Source organism: Pelmatolapia mariae, linkage group LG22 (assembly GCF_036321145.2).
Source record: "Pelmatolapia mariae isolate MD_Pm_ZW linkage group LG22, Pm_UMD_F_2, whole genome shotgun sequence".
NCBI lineage: Eukaryota > Metazoa > Chordata > Actinopteri > Cichliformes > Cichlidae > Pelmatolapia > Pelmatolapia mariae.
Window position 1 is genome coordinate 24895868 of NC_086245.2, and position 15810 is coordinate 24911677.

General features: G+C 40.3%; 2 protein-coding genes across 2 annotated transcripts; both read left to right on the forward strand.

Annotated features, from left to right (window-relative positions):
- Positions 1–1760: 1760 nt before the first annotated feature.
- Positions 1761–8059, forward strand: LOC135933026 (sodium-dependent neutral amino acid transporter B(0)AT1-like). Its single transcript, XM_065470885.1, has 12 exons — positions 1761–1956; positions 3619–3759; positions 3893–4030; positions 4109–4290; positions 4381–4491; positions 4590–4702; positions 5000–5128; positions 5643–5799; positions 5873–6077; positions 6164–6323; positions 7021–7183; positions 7889–8059. Exons 1-12 carry the CDS (start codon positions 1761–1763, stop codon positions 8057–8059), a joined length of 1866 nt encoding a protein of 621 aa, XP_065326957.1.
- A 2116-nt stretch (positions 8060–10175) lies between these two features.
- On the forward strand, positions 10176–15697 carry slc6a18 (solute carrier family 6 member 18). Its single transcript, XM_065469827.1, has 12 exons — positions 10176–10311; positions 11010–11150; positions 11448–11585; positions 12673–12854; positions 13030–13140; positions 13217–13329; positions 13414–13542; positions 13634–13790; positions 13918–14122; positions 14212–14371; positions 14461–14623; positions 15479–15697. Exons 1-12 carry the CDS (start codon positions 10176–10178, stop codon positions 15695–15697), a joined length of 1854 nt encoding a protein of 617 aa, XP_065325899.1.
- The last annotated feature ends 113 nt before the right edge of the window (positions 15698–15810 follow it).

Sequence of the window (15810 nt, forward strand, 5' to 3'; positions counted from 1 at the left end):
CTGCTGTGATATTTGGAAGATAGGGTCAGAACTGAGTGTGAAATGAACTTCACAGGGTCCTTCTTTTAGAGGTTTCTCAGGTTAAAAATATGTTGGAATGATTATGCCTCTTCTTTTTTAAAAATTACTCAGGATTCTTGAGTAGAAGCCCCTGGTACTTCTATGTTCTTGTGCTTTTTCTTCCTGATGTTGCCATATGCCAGGATTGCCTCATTTATCACATCTGAGGTCTCCTGCTTCTTGTCAGGCACTACTATGTGTGGTTGGTCAGCCAGCAGCTGCTTCTCTGGCTAAAACTCAAATTCCTGTTGCTTTCAAATACTTTTCATTGATTCTCCTATCAGGACTGGGGAATTTCTTGTCCACATGCAGCACAGACGTTCATGTACACTATCCTAGCCACTTGGTTGTGCTTCTCATGTACTCAGTCGAACTTTCTCTTACATCCTGCCACTATATGTTGGACTATCTCAGGGACATCTTTGCACAGCCTGCAGCTTGGGTACCGCTGGCTGCTCTTTGGTTTCGAGATATCTGCCACTTCCTCTATCTGTTGATGGTATGTCTCAAGGAAGGGCTTGGTCTTCCATGATACTTCCTCATCACCATCTGTCTTCAGTTGATTTCTGGGGCCATCTTCCCGATGTATTTGCAGATGCTCTGTGTTTCATTCTGGATTGTGTCTCTAACCCTCACTAATCCTCACCCACTCTCTTCCTATCATTGAGCTGGCTTCTCAGCACATTACCTTCTACAGCTGTTTGGCTGTAGCTGACCTTCATGGGTCTTTATCCTGGCTCACATCAGCCGGAGGGATACGCAGGTACTTGTAGCTGTTCTTTATGTCCACTATCTCCTGTTTTTGAAAACATTCAGCCACATTATCCAGCCCAAATGGCATTCATATGTCCTCGCTCTGGAACCTTTTGAGTTGGAGCAGCAAATCGATGTCTTGCTTGTTCCTGGCATACATCTTAACGTCAGCTTTGTACAGGAGGCAGCTGATGGTCGCTCCACTCCTGAATCAGTATACACTCTTAGTGACAAGCTGGCTTAGGGGGTTGAGGCCTATGCAAAACAGCAATGGGGACACTGCATCACCTTGTTATCTTCTGCAGTTAATGGTGATTTGTACGATTGCCTTGGAGATGGCCATGGAATATCCAAAGATGATGCACTTTTTACTTTTTGTTTGTTTGTTGTTGTTTTGTTTTTTTTACCTTTTAATGTGTTTGAACCTGGTGGCATGATTCTAAGCAGGTGGGTTCTAGGAGTACTCATCTCAGTTTCCACTCTAATTTTTAACTCATTGAATAGCTGCCTTGGTTTTAGAGCCTGTTCCTACCACATGACTCCCTTTGAATTCTTCCACCATTAACTCTGAGCACTCAGTTATTATCGTCACATAATAGGCTGCATATCAAAGTTCCCTGCAAGGTTCATTTACTCCCTTATCAGCTCCTGGAAACAATATGACTTTTCCTGGGTGACTAAGTTGCAAAATGGGATTACAGGTGATCAGTAGATTCAAACACTGTGAGGATTATTGAGAGCTACCATGCCATTGTTTATGATTAATGTTTGATTAAAATTTGTGACTTATACAGTACTGACACAGAGTGCACATTTGCTTATCAGTGAATTGAACCAGATAAGGCAAAAGATCATAAACTTGTTTCAACCCAGGCTTATGCTTATAATAAGCCCTCACTTTGACTTTCCAGAACCATAGGGTAACATCTCTGTTTCACTGGGCAACCATGAGACTGGTTCTTCCCAACCCAGGGCTGGATCTCAGGATCCCAAACTATGAGGACCTGGAAAAGATGGAAAAGGAAGATGGTGACAGACCCAAATGGGATAACAAAGTTCAGTACATTTTAACATGTGTGGGCTTCTGTGTAGGGATTGGAAATGTATGGCGATTCCCTTACTTGTGTCAAACCCACGGAGGAGGTAAGGCCAGAAGAAAACAGTAAAGCATCGCATTATTTCTATCTCCAATTACAGTATTGTCATTTTTTATTGCAGTGTTATAGAGGTTTGTGGGTATGTTGCTGTTTTTGTCTTTTAAACATTTTCCTGAATTAGAAAGAATTACAAAATAGTTTTAAAAGTTACAAAATCTGTGTGTCAAGGAAACTTAGTGGAAGCTTTGGAAATTAATACTTGACATTTGGAAGTGTCTGAATCACAACAAAGCTACATTATTATATTTATTTCAAACATTGCCAATAGAAATAAGCCAGAAACAATTTGATGAATGGGACAAATTGTTGTCAAGTTACATTTGGGAAGGTAAAAGGCCCCGAATTAGATTTAAAACCATACAATTGGCTAAAGGAAAAGGGGGGTGGGGCCTTCCTTGTCTCAAGGATCGTTATTGGGCAGCAAACATAATGTTTGATAAATTAAAGCTACGTTTTAATTGAAGCAAAAATTATATATATAGTGTATTAAAGCTTTTTATTAGAGCTTTATTTTAAGCTGTGACCTTTTCCTTCAAATAAGCAATAATAATAATAATTTTTTAAATTCATGGAAAACAGAAACAAATATTAGCTTTGACTCCACCACTGATCTCCACCATGACACTGACAAAAGCTGTCAGTGTCATGTACTTGCTATGGCAATGCCATCTCAGAAATCAAGAGTTTAATCTATGATAACAGTGTTGTTGCTTGAACATTAAACAACAATTGCCCTTCTGCACATGTACAAAAGTCATGTGTGGTGGTGGCTGTCTAATTAATGCACACTCTAGCATTGTTCAGTAATGAAGAAACACATTCACTTCCCAAAAAAAAAAAAAAAAAAAACCCTGCAAAAGAAAGAGAAAAAAAGGGGGCGGGGTCATTTTTAAAAGGAATTTTAAAATATTCAAATATTAATGTCACTGATCTCCCAGCAAGCCCCTGCCAGTTTTTGTTAAACTGCTGGTTGCAGCTCACCGAATCTACACCGCTGATGAAAATATGAACCGTGCACCCACTCTCTTTGAGATATCTATCTTTGTGTATATATTTTTCATATATTTCATATATATATATATTTCATAGGTGACTATGGGATCTCATAATTATCTGGAATTTTCTGAATGGCTGTTTAGAGCCATTCCATGTATATCACATGTATATCATATCCATGTTCACACATGGAACAGCTGATAAATGGTAAATCGCCTGTATTTGTATAGCGCTTTACTTAGTCCCTAAGGACCCCAAAGCGCTTTACACTACATTCAGTCATCCACACATTGACACACTGGTGATGGCAAGCTACATTGTAGCCACAGCTGCCCTGGGGTGCTCTGACAGAGGCGAAGCTGCTGGACACTGGCTCCACCGGGCCCTCTGACCACCACCAGTAGGCACAGGTGAAGTGTCTTGCCCAAGGACACAACGACCGAGACTGTTGGAGCCGGGGCTCGAACCGGCAACCTTCCGATTACAAGACGAACTGCCAACTCTTGAGCCACGATCGCCCGCATAAACCAGCTCAGTTCAGATTTAATTGCATCTGACTTCCAAACCTTATTCCACTACGAAGTATCTAAGTATGTGAGGTATTGCAAACACCTCTGACTGTCTAATTGTGCTGCTGATCAACATGTTCCAGGTGCCTTTTTGATTCCTTACATCATCCTGCTGGTGCTAGAAGGATTGCCCCTTCTGCTGTTGGAGTTTGGCATTGGCCAGCGACTCAGGAAAGGCAGTGTGGGCGTATGGAGGGCCATCAACCCCTATCTGACTGGTGTTGGTAAGTAACGGCCTCTACAACCACATACCCAAGGAACAAATAGAAGAATTATCGGTACTACAGCAACACAAAGTTGTTAATGAAAGCTTGGTTCTGTGTAAATGTGATGTTTGTTAATGATCCTTTCCTACAGGTATTGCTTCCATGCTGGTCTCTTTATTGATTGGCCTGTACTACAACACCTTAATAGCCTGGATCATGTGGTATCTCTTTAATTCCTTTCAAGGCCCGCTGCCTTGGACCCAGTGTCCTCTCAATGACAACCGAACAGGTAGCTGAAAAGACACAAGCACATACTTAGAATCTGTAAGTCTCCAACATCTAAGTGTTGACTTTTATGCATTTTCAGGCTTTATATCCGAGTGTCAGCAGAGCTCCACAGTGGATTATTACTTTTACAGAGTCACTCTGAATGCTTCTGCCTCAATATCAGACTCTGGAGGACTCCAGTGGCCCATAGTGATCTGTCTGTTAGCTGCCTGGACAGTCATCTGTATCTGCTACATACGGGGGATCAGTACTTCAGGAAAGGTTTACTGAACTTTTTTTCAAAAACAAGTATTGCTGAATCAGTCTTATTGCTGTTATTTGACAATTTTTCATATCTTTTCATGACTTCAGGCAGTGTACGTTACAGCCCTCCTGCCTTACGTAGTGTTGGCCATCTTCCTGATTCGAGGACTGACTCTTAAAGGAGCCATGAACGGAGTGAAGTACCTGTTCACACCAGATGTGTGTATTTCAAAGTTCTATCATAAATATACATCATGTAACATTGTGTAAATATCTTAATACAAAGCTACATTACACTGTGTGTCTCACCCTTGCAGGTGGATGAGCTGATGAACCCAACAACCTGGTTGGATGCAGGTGCCCAGGTCTTTTATGCCTTTAGTTTAGCATGGGGAGGCCTGATCTCCTTCTCAAGCTACAACCCTGTCCAGTAAGACTTATAAAGAAAGGCTTATATTTTCTGATAATCTAGATCAGATCTCTAATCCCCCCCAAAAATGGCAGATTAGCTTGGGTAAAAGACCGAAAGTTGAGGCACACAGCGATGTGTGCTGCTGGTAAAGTTTCTGGGCTGCCTTTCCTCATAACTGCTACCCCTCAAGATTCTCACCATTTAAAGCAATGCATTATCAGGGACTGCAACATCTAGTCCTTTTACTGAATGTATCACTACATGACTGTTACAGTAAGATTCAACTCACTTCTGTTTTTACTTTCTTTCGCCAAGCAACAACTGCATGCAAGATGCGGTGATCCTGACTATTATAACTGGCCTCACCTCAATCTATGCTGCCACAGTCACCTACACCGTCATTGGCTTCAGGGCCACTGACAAATATGACACCTGTATCAGTGAGTGAGTAGAGCTTATTTTAAGGCTTTGAAAAAGTTTGCTACATCATTTAAGTAAATTGCACTAAACTTGCTGACTAGGACTTTAAAAAACTTTGGAAAAATTTGGAACTTTTGAAAAATTATTCTCATTTTTCTTGCAAAAAACAAACATTCGAGCTTTAGCACAACAAAAATTATTAACTGGTATATATGTATATGTATGAAAAATGGACAGCTTGTTTATGAAGAGTTGAGCGTCTTCATCATTGACATCTTGTTGGAAAAAAATGATTAAAAAAAAAAGTGCCACAGCCATCACCATCTGGTGGCTTTTTTATAGAATGCAGCGTTAAGGCCCTTCCATATTGGCTTAATTTTTCTGACCTGGATTTGTCAGTGTTTGTAATATTTAAGATTCCCAAATTAACTTTCTTTTGTTTTTCTTTTTCATCTTTAGTTAAAAATCTAAAAAAGGTTATTTGCATAAATAATGTACACTTCTGTAATTACTATTCTCATCTTTAATGTCTTCTTAGAAACATCAGGACGTTACTAAATGGATTTGAACTCCCTGAAGACAGCATCACTGCCAGCAACTACAATGCAGCCCTTCATCATCTGAACAGCTCCAATCCGGATACTGTTTTTGGACTGGACATTAAAACCTGCGACATGCAGAAACTCCTCAGTGAGGTGCCTATTTTAATGAAAATCTATCAAACTCCCATTTCCCATTTTTATTCTAATCTGCATTGTGTTTGTTCAGGGAGTGGAGGGAACAGGTCTGGCCTTTATTGTCTTCACAGAGGCCATTATCAAAATGCCGGGTTCCCCAGCCTGGTCTGTCCTGTTTTTTATCATGCTTCTCTGCCTCGGACTCTCAACACTTTTTGGCAACATCGAAGGAGTCGTAGTCCCTTTGAAAGACTTGAATTTATTTCCTAAAAAATGGCCCCAAGAGGCACTGACAGGTATTCTGTTTCAAAGACTAAACAATCAACACACTGGCCTGCAACTCCAATGTTAACACAAGCTCCCTTGTTTTCATGTCTTTCAGGAGTAACGTGTCTTGTATCCTTCATCATCTGTCTCCTGTTTGCACAGCAGTCAGGCCTTTATTGGGTAACTCTCTTTGATAACTTTGCTGGATCAATCCCACTGCTGACCATTGGCCTGACAGAGATGATAGCTGTTGTTTACATCTATGGCATTGACAGGTTAGTGCACAAAGTTTATGTTTTTTTTAGATAATATTGTATTATATAAAGCAGCCACACATCTGTAAAATCAGGAACAGAATGTCCTGTAACCTTGTACAATCAGGCTGTCATCAATCTTTATTTGATGCATTTAGCACAGTTGGATAACAATTAAATATTTAAGAGGTGTTATGCTCGTTTCCAGCTCCAACTTTTATTATTTGTAGCTTTGCACAATCCACTGTTTAAAAGCATTTAGCCAATATTTGTCTTTGGTGCAGCCCCACCCTCTTTTTATGCCCTTTAAAACAACTTCCTTCTGACTGACTGCCCCTCCTAAACATAACATTTGAACAACATGTGTGCAGAGCTTCTTTGCTCACAGCCAGAGCCGTGTGCCTGAGATGATAGTTATCCTTTCTCGCTCAACTTTTCATAAGAGCAGAAGCAGGGATCATTTGTACACATGCTGACCTCATCATTTGAAACTTTGTCCATCCACCACTGCAAACTGTAGAGGTCCCTTTAAAGCAATCACTTTGCACATTGCTTCTACAGGTTCTAACTTTACTGTTTACTGATCTTTATATTGGTTCTACTTTAATATGAGTCTATTTACTTTTTGTTCTTTCAGTTCTTTTGTTTTATTTAAATAAAGCTATAATTCCATGAATTAAGTCAAGTTTAATTTCATTAAAATCCTCTTGTGTGACAGGTTCAATGAAGACATCAAGTTCATGATTGGAAAGAAGCCTTGCATCTTCTGGCAGATTTCTCTGAGATTCACCAGCCCTCTCATTCTCCTGGTCATTTTAGTTTTCTACCTGGTGACTCAAGCCCAACAAGAACTCACCTATTTAGTCTGGGACCCCGACTACGTGAGTTCACAAAGACCACTTCTTATAAAAATCTGTGAAATCTGAAAAAAAAAGAAAAAGAAAAAAATTCAACATTATCTCCCAGAAATAGCTGTTTTTGTTTTATGTTATTTTACCAGATTTAATGAAGAAATTTCATTTTTACCTGCATAATATAAAAAAACTCTGGATTTTCATTGTCAGACAACAAGACAGGTTTACAGGTTGTTTTGATGGATTGAAGCGGGGAGTTGACAGCTATTGCAAAGCTGCAATAGCTGCAGACTCCTTCAACTCTCCTGTTGGGTTCAAAATGTTCAGGCAGCCTTGCCCTGTTGATTTCATCAACGGCAGCTGAAACGGAGACTTCACTGGTTCTGGCTGCAAGCTGTTTAATTGGCGTGTCGTTTTGGGGGGTTGAGTCAAACAAATTATATTCCCATCTAGCCTAACTTTATGGCACCAGCTGAGGTTCACAAGCTCATGATGACCAGCTGGAAACCACCTATTTTAATGATATCATGACTATCAAGGTGGCACATGGCTTTTATAAAATTTGCTTTTATTGTAGTACAAAAAAGTTAGCTGATTCTGAGGAATTCAGGTGGGGGAGGGGCCCCTCCTTGAATTTTTATATATATTTGCAATAGTTGCTTGTGTGAAGATTAAAACAGTAATGAAAACATGCCGGCTTGTTTGTTCATTGTGCTGTTTTATGGCTTGCAGGAGGAGTTTCCAACTCTGGCATCAGTACCTTACCCTTCATGGATCAACGTGGTCATCTTTGTTTTGGCAGGAATTCCCAGTCTGGTGGTGCCTGTCTATGCCTTGTGCAGGCTGGTTTTTGTACGCTGCGAGAAAAAGATGAAGCCAGAGAAAGACATTAATCAGATATAAACAATTGCCTAAACAAGTCAGAATACAGTAAGAGGCAAAAATATTTTATTTTGTCTAATAAAGGAAAAGTTATTTAAATTCAGTGTTTTGCTGAAGCATCAGAAGCATCATGTCTCTTTCATCAGAGCACTTTTGTCATGGTGGGGATAAAATGTAACATATTTTGACATATGAGTACATATTTAAGTAAGCTTTGCCGTTAGATTATTGTTGAGTTATTGGAGGATTAGTTCATTTAACTGCTCAGTAGAGGTGTTTGGATGGATGGATGGATGGATGGATGGATGGATGGATGGCGAATGCATTGCAGAAGCATATTCATACCAGCAGGTGGCAGAAACCAGCCATGTGGAACTGTATCAATTTGAAGACAAGGGAATAAAAGATGGTCACCAAATGTTTGAAAAAGACTTGATCCTTATTTTTAAATACTCAGACATCAAAGATCCGATGATTGTAAGATTTATTAACTATAACTGAGAATTATGAACTAAATTTACTGACCTATGAACATGTCTATGGTTGACAGGTGGTGATGTCACTTCTCCCGGGAAAAGAGAAGCAGTTTGGATATATCCACTAATTAACCATAACTTAAATTAGTGAATATATAATAATTAAGGTGTTTCAGGTGCAAACTGCACTTGTTATCAAGCACATTATTATCTTACCGCCACATCATAATTGCACCTCCAGCTCATGGACTAAATATGGCACTACATGTTATGTATTGGACACTCCCCTTTATGATCCAAAGGACCAGCAAATTACTGTAAGTTCACATCGACTGGCTTCAATTTTCCACTCTGCGCTTTGCCTATTAAAAATGTTCTCAGCAATCTATTTTTATGATGACCCCTGATGAAGGCGTGATGTGGAAATGCGCAGGTCAGGCAGTAAAATAGTTCTATGTTCTTTGTTAGTGCTTCAGTTGCTCCTTCAGACTTTATTCTGTCCTCCTTGCACCCTGGAAATAGGCCAGAAACCTCTATTTGGCTCCTACAATAGGGCCGACACATGAATATATATAACACTGATAGGAGCAGTTTAGTAACGCCTAACTTGTTTGACTTTTGACCGGAGCACATGAAGGAAAACCGGCGCAGAGTCAGCCAGTGAAGGAAACTTCACACATAATATCTGAGACACGGTTGGCTGGAAGATTTGTTTTTTATTTTTTGCTCTTTTCAATGCATAAGCGGACATCACTGCTTAATATGACCATAATATAGGAAATGGGATAACTTTGGTGTGCTTGATTAGAAATTAATGTTAGCAATGTCAGAGAGAGCTAGAGACAGCAATCAAGCCTGTATCTAAGAATAAAAATCTGCAACATAAGGATTCATGAAGTGACGACGGAAATGTCAACTGGCCAGGAAAAAGAAAACACTTCACAAAATCATATTTGAGGAAGGAAGAGTGTGGATTTGCAGTTTATATCTCAACCTGAGTTCACAGGTAAAGGTAAGAAATGTGGACACAAATTATTATTGACTTTTATGTGTGAAAAAAAATGCCCTTAATGGTAAAATGTATCAAAAACATAATTTGGTTAGATCGATTTTCATTCCTTCAGATTTAGGTTTGTGTACATCTGTTCTCAAACTAGAGCAAAGAAAAGAGCCGGTAACTTTTTCACTCATTTCGCATGAAGATTATATGCAAGAACAATGTTTGATTAGCTGTTCAGCACAACTCTCCTGATGTCTCTTTCACCCTGTATCTTATTGCTCTGATGTAGGTCAGTGTAGCAGAGAAAAGCATCACCAGGTTATCCATTAATTCAAGTTTCAGCGCACTCCCATTCTACAGGAGGAGGGAGGTAAAACCACTAAATCACCCTGGCAAGTGTTTTCACCAAACTTCCTGCAGGTTGGATGTCTCATAAAGAACAGAATCTGCACCTCTGACTCAGAGACGTGAGGGTCGCACAGAGGATGAAAGAGGAGTGCTGAACATCACGAAGACCGAACCACTCAGGAGTGTAATTCATCTAAAATACGGATCAGGAGGAGAATTCTGGACTAATTTGATCAGACTGCATGCTAAAATTCCATTAGGTGTATTTTTGTAACACAACTGGGATTGCACTGAGTCTTTTTTCCAGTTGAGGATGGGAAAAGACGCTGGGCCGGAGGAGAGACCCAAGTGGGACAACAAGGCTCAGTATCTGCTGACATGTATTGGCTTTGCAGTGGGAATTGGAAATGTGTGGCGATTCCCTTACCTATGCCAAATCTACGGAGGAGGTGAGATGCTGCCTTTGCATTACAGTCTCCCTTTTCTTCACTTTACACCATCGCTCCTACAGTCCTGTTTAATCAATCCAGCGCAGAGATGCTTTAATTTGTTTGCTTTTCCCTTTTGTTTCAGTTTAATTAGGTATTAAAGAACAAACCGGCTCGGTCCCTGAACCTGTCTGGAAATGAATAACTTTATGTATACCTGATTAACCTTGGAAAGCATTACATACTGTTTGTGAGGAATAGATCCACCTTTGTTTGCTTCCTCATACTTACCCAGAGAGATACACCGAGTCCTCATGCCACAGAGTTCTATAGGAGCCTGCTCTGGGTCAGGCTGTGTAAACAGCCAGTCCAGAAAATGTGTGTGGGCTCTATCACCTTCACATATTGACTTCCCAAAACGCTGTTTCTCAAATCTGCTGAGCGTCTGTTTGACTTTGGCTTAGTCTGTTTAATTTAGTCACGTTTTTCTATTCTTACTCTGCCCTCAGATTTGTTTTGTTTGGAGCTCATACGGTGAAGCAGCGAGGTGACACGAGAAGTTAATAATTTTTTAAAATTTATATAAATATAGTGGGTTTTTCTCAAAAAAAGAAGTCAGCCCGATTCCCACCAACCCAGTGTGTTTTCATTAGTAGAGCTTTGCATTGTAATCCTAATAATGCCTAACTGTAAGATAAATATTTACTTCATGTCTTCAGGTGCATTCCTCATCCCTTACCTGATAGCGCTGGTGTTTGAGGGCCTCCCCCTGCTCTTCCTTGAGCTGGCTGTAGGACAGAGGCTCCGGAAGGGCAGCGTGGGTGTTTGGAAGACCATCAATCCCGTAATCGGTGGAGTAGGTGGGTAACCCAAAAAGTATTAGTAAATGTTTTTATGTACTCTACAGTTATACTATTCGAGTGTGTTGCTATAATTTAACGACAAAGTCTAAGATTAGTTAGTCTAAGATTTTGAGTTGTTTTTCAACCCTTTAGAGTCGACCGTATCATATCTCATAAAGTAGAAAGTAAAATAGAATGACCAAAAAATAAATAAATGTTTATTTTGTTGAAATTGACACCAGTCAAAGATTCCTCATTCTTAAATTTAAAAAATAAAATTAATACCTAAAAAAAAAAACCCTTTCTTATGTGCAGGCATCGGCTGTTTGATTGTATCGTTTCTGGTGGGCGTTTTCTACAACACCATTCTGGCCTGGGTGCTGTGGTACTTCTTCCACTCTTTTCAGGAACCCCTGCCGTGGAGCACCTGCCCACTAAATGAAAGCCGCATAGGTGAGACAGGAGCACACCTCGCTATTATTCTTGCTTGATAGATTTATGGCCGTACGCCGTGATTGTGCTGCTGCGCCACTGTTTGCGGATTTAATAACAAAGATAAAGTTAAAGATTATCAGTAAAGATTTATGGCTGCCTGCCAGGCTCTTGGTAGCATTTCAAGAGAGATTCAGTAAAAAAAAAAAAAAATACTGGACTGCTTTATGGCACAAAGTGAACATTGCACCACAACATAAAATAAAAAAAGACCATGCTTGTTTAAAGATTGGTGCAACTAAGACATGAGATGAACAAGTAAATAGCAATGAGGATACAGTGTTGGGACTAATTATTTGACCCTCTGTTGAATTTGTAAGTTTGCTCACTTTTAAAGAAATTAACAGTCTCTCATTTTTATGTTATTTTAATGGAGAGAGACAGAAAAACATCCAAAGAAACAGAAAAAAACCCTACATAAGTTATAAGTTGATTTTGCACGAGTGGAATAAGTATTTGATCCCCGAGTAAATAATGATTTAGAGAAATCCTTGCTGGCAATCACAGCGGTGAGGCGTTTCCTGTAGTTGGTCACCAGGTTTGCAAACTTCTCAGGAGGATTTTAGTTCACTTCTATTTACAGAAACTCTCCAAATCTTTTAGGTTTCGTGGCTGCTGCTTGGCAACTCAAAGCTTCACTCCACAGTTTTTCTATAGGACTGAGGTCTGAAGACTAGCAAGACCACTCCATGACCTTAATGTGCTTCTTCTTTAGCCACTGTTTTGTTGCCATAGAGATCTGTTTTGCGTCATTGCCACACTGGAAGACCCATTTGTGACCAATGTTCAGTGTTCTGGCTGAGGGCGGGAGTCTCTCATCCAAGATATTTCAGTACGTGGGCCCATACATTGGCACCCTTTACAGAAGAATAGTCCCAAAGCATAATGCTTCCAACTCCGTGCTTGAGGCAATTGTAATTTTATACTTGTTCTATTTACAAATAGTTGCACCAGCAGTCGTCATCTTCTCACCAACCTTCTTGTTGATGGTGCTTTGGCCCATTCCAGCCTTATGCAGGTCTACTTTTGCGTATGTGTGTCCATGTAGACTACAATTTGGAGTGTAAGAAAAGCACTCCAGTAAATTACTTCTGGTACCGTGAAACCCTCAACATCACACCTGACATCGAGATCAGCGGCTCCGTGGAGTGGGGGATGGTGATCTGTCTAGCCAGCGCCTGGTGCATCGTCTACATCTGCTTCATCAAAGGCATCGACTCCATGGGAAAGGTCAGTGTAACTGCCAAAAACATTAATATTTAATGATAGGCTGCAGCAAACTGGAGGCCTAACCGTATGCTATCACTATATGTGGTTTCTGTCTTCCAAAACTGTTCTCCCAAGTCATTACATCTATCCTTTCCCCCCAGAAATATGTTATTTTAATGTTTTTATATCTTTTCAGGCTGTGTATGTGACATCTACCTTCCCTTACCTGGTGCTGACTATTTTCCTGATCCGTGCCCTCACTCTGCCTGGAGCTACTGATGGACTGTTGTACCTCTTCACCCCTGACGTGAGTTGGAGTGAAATCTTTAATCTTCAGTCCCACAAATAGCTGATTTCCTAATCAGATGTTATGCTCGTGACAGTGGCAAACCCTGAAGAACCCACGGGTGTGGTTGGACGCCGCCACGCAGATCTTCTTCTCTCTTTCTGTGGCGTTTGGAGGTCTCATATCTTTCTCCAGTTACAATGAAGAGAAGTAAGGACCGACACTTCTTAACCTCCCCTGGTGAACACTGGGTGATTAGTAAGCTCGTCTTTCTCTCACTCTTTGTGTTGTTAGAAACAACTGCGAGAGAGACGCTGTTCTTGTGGGAGTAATAAACAGCGCCACGTCTCTCTACGCCTCCATTCCAGTTTTCTCCATCCTGGGGTTTAAAGCCACGACCGCCTTTAACGCCTGTAAAGACGAGTACGTAAGCATGCCTATTTTAGGTGGGGTTTTGCAACTATGTCTTTGCCTTTAAGATCCTGAGTACTTACTCTTCAAATCTTATCTGCAGGAACATCCTGGCTCTGACCAATCACTTTGAGTTCTCAGACCAGAACATAACCCTGCAGAACTACGATTACTGGTATGAATATCTAAATACGACATATCCAGTGGAATTCAAGAGTCTGTCCCTGAGGGAGTGTGATCTACAAAAATTACTTAAGCAGGTACTCACTCCATCTTATAGTCATTCTTCTATCCTCGAGCCCCCCCATCCACAAACACTGGTCATTTTCAGATATTGCCATTTCAAGTATCCTCATTAGCCTCTTGTTTTTTATCCTCTCCCTTCAGAGTGTTTCAGGTACTGGCCTGGCTTTTATCGTGTTCACTGAAGCGGTGATATCAATGCCGGGCTCGCAGGTATGGGCCGTACTGTTCTTTGTCATGCTCTTTAGTTTAGGTCTCTCCTCCATGTTTGGTAACATAGAGGGTGTCCTCTCGCCCCTCAATGAACTCAAAGTATTGCCCAGGTGGATGCCCAAGGAACTCACATCAGGTACTTGCACATCAGCTTGTGCTTTTTAAGTTAAAACCAATTTCCTTTGAATTCCCTCTTATAAACTTTCCCCTTCTTCACTTCTGCAGCAATCATCTGTTTGATATCCTTCTTGGTGGCACTCCTCTTCACCTTGAGCTCAGGCAACTACTGGGTGGAGGTGTTTAATGGTTACGTGGGATCTGTACCTCTGCTCGTCATTGCTTTATTTGAGATTATTGGAGTTATTTACTTCCGTGGAATGAAAACGTAACTTTTTCTCCTCTTCTTCCTGAACATGACACTGTAAACTTCATTAACAATCATAATTCCTATCCGTTTTACGTCTCCTCTGCCAGTTTCAGTGACGACATCTATATCATGACTGGGAGGAGGCCAAACATCTTTTGGAAGGCGTGCTGGATGGTGATCAGTCCTTTACTGCTCCTGGTGGTGTTTGTTGCCTATGTGATTGTCCAGGCACAGACACGTCCCACCTATCAAGCATGGAACCCAGATTATGTAAGCAGGAAAGCCAAGAATTGAAGAATGAATCTACTCATGATTCAAGATTTTATTAGGTCCAGTTTGTTTGGTCCTCTATTTATCTTCAGAACTGCTCTAATTCCCCATGGCGTAGATTTAATAAGACGCTCAAAACGTTCTTTAGAGATTTTAAGTTCATGCTGACACGACGGCATCGCACAATTGCTGCAGATTTGTTTTTCTGTTCCATCACATCCCAAAGGTACATTATTGGATTGAGATCTTTTAATTGTGGAGACAATTTGAGTACAGTGAACTCATTGTTATGATCAATAAACCACTTTGAAATGATCTGAGCTGTGAGTCATAGCGAGTTATCCTGAAGGAAGATGCTATTAAAAATCAAACTGACTTCTGAAATGAATCCAGCAGCCAGGCTTTTACCTGAGAAGCGACTATGTGTAATGTCTGTTAACAAACAAGCAAGAGTTTAAAAGTGTCTATCAAAACCTACATTTTAACAAATATGTCGATGAATAAATACAGACCGGCGGGTTAAAATGAGAGCTCAGTCCTTTATGGGATTTTATGAGCCCGAAATATCTCTTGGTTGGTTTCGACAACCTTAAGTTAGTCAAGCCAACTTTATTCATAAAGCACTAAAACAGCAACCACTGACCAAAGTGCTGGACACAGCAATAAAAAATAGAATTTAAATAAATAAAGTAAATCAATATAAAAAATGAATTGAATTAGTCAAGCTAAGCTAATTGCCTGCTTGCTGGTTGTTGCTCTCTATTTAACCCAAAGAAAGAAAATTAGCGCATTTTACCAATTTTAAACCATATTTAATAACTAAATAAATAAATGTCCTTCATCTTTCTTTTTTAGGAAAAATTCCCTGAAACTGAACAGAAGCTTTATCCAGACTGGGTCTTTGCCATAATCATCCTCCTCTGTGTGGTGCCTGTGATTTCCATTCCTCTGGTGGCCCTCTACCAGCTGCTTCGTGGCAGATTCAGAAAGTCCTCGGTTGGGATGGAGTTAAATCCCTACGACAACGACGCCTTCGTGACTGACACACAGGAACAGAAGACTCAAAGGGCTTAAGGACTTGTGGAGAGTAAAAATACTGCCATACAGCAAAAATCCAGATGTTTATCACTGCTTTTCATCAAAATTCACTAGATTTTCATATAGATTCTGATGTTTACTTGACATAT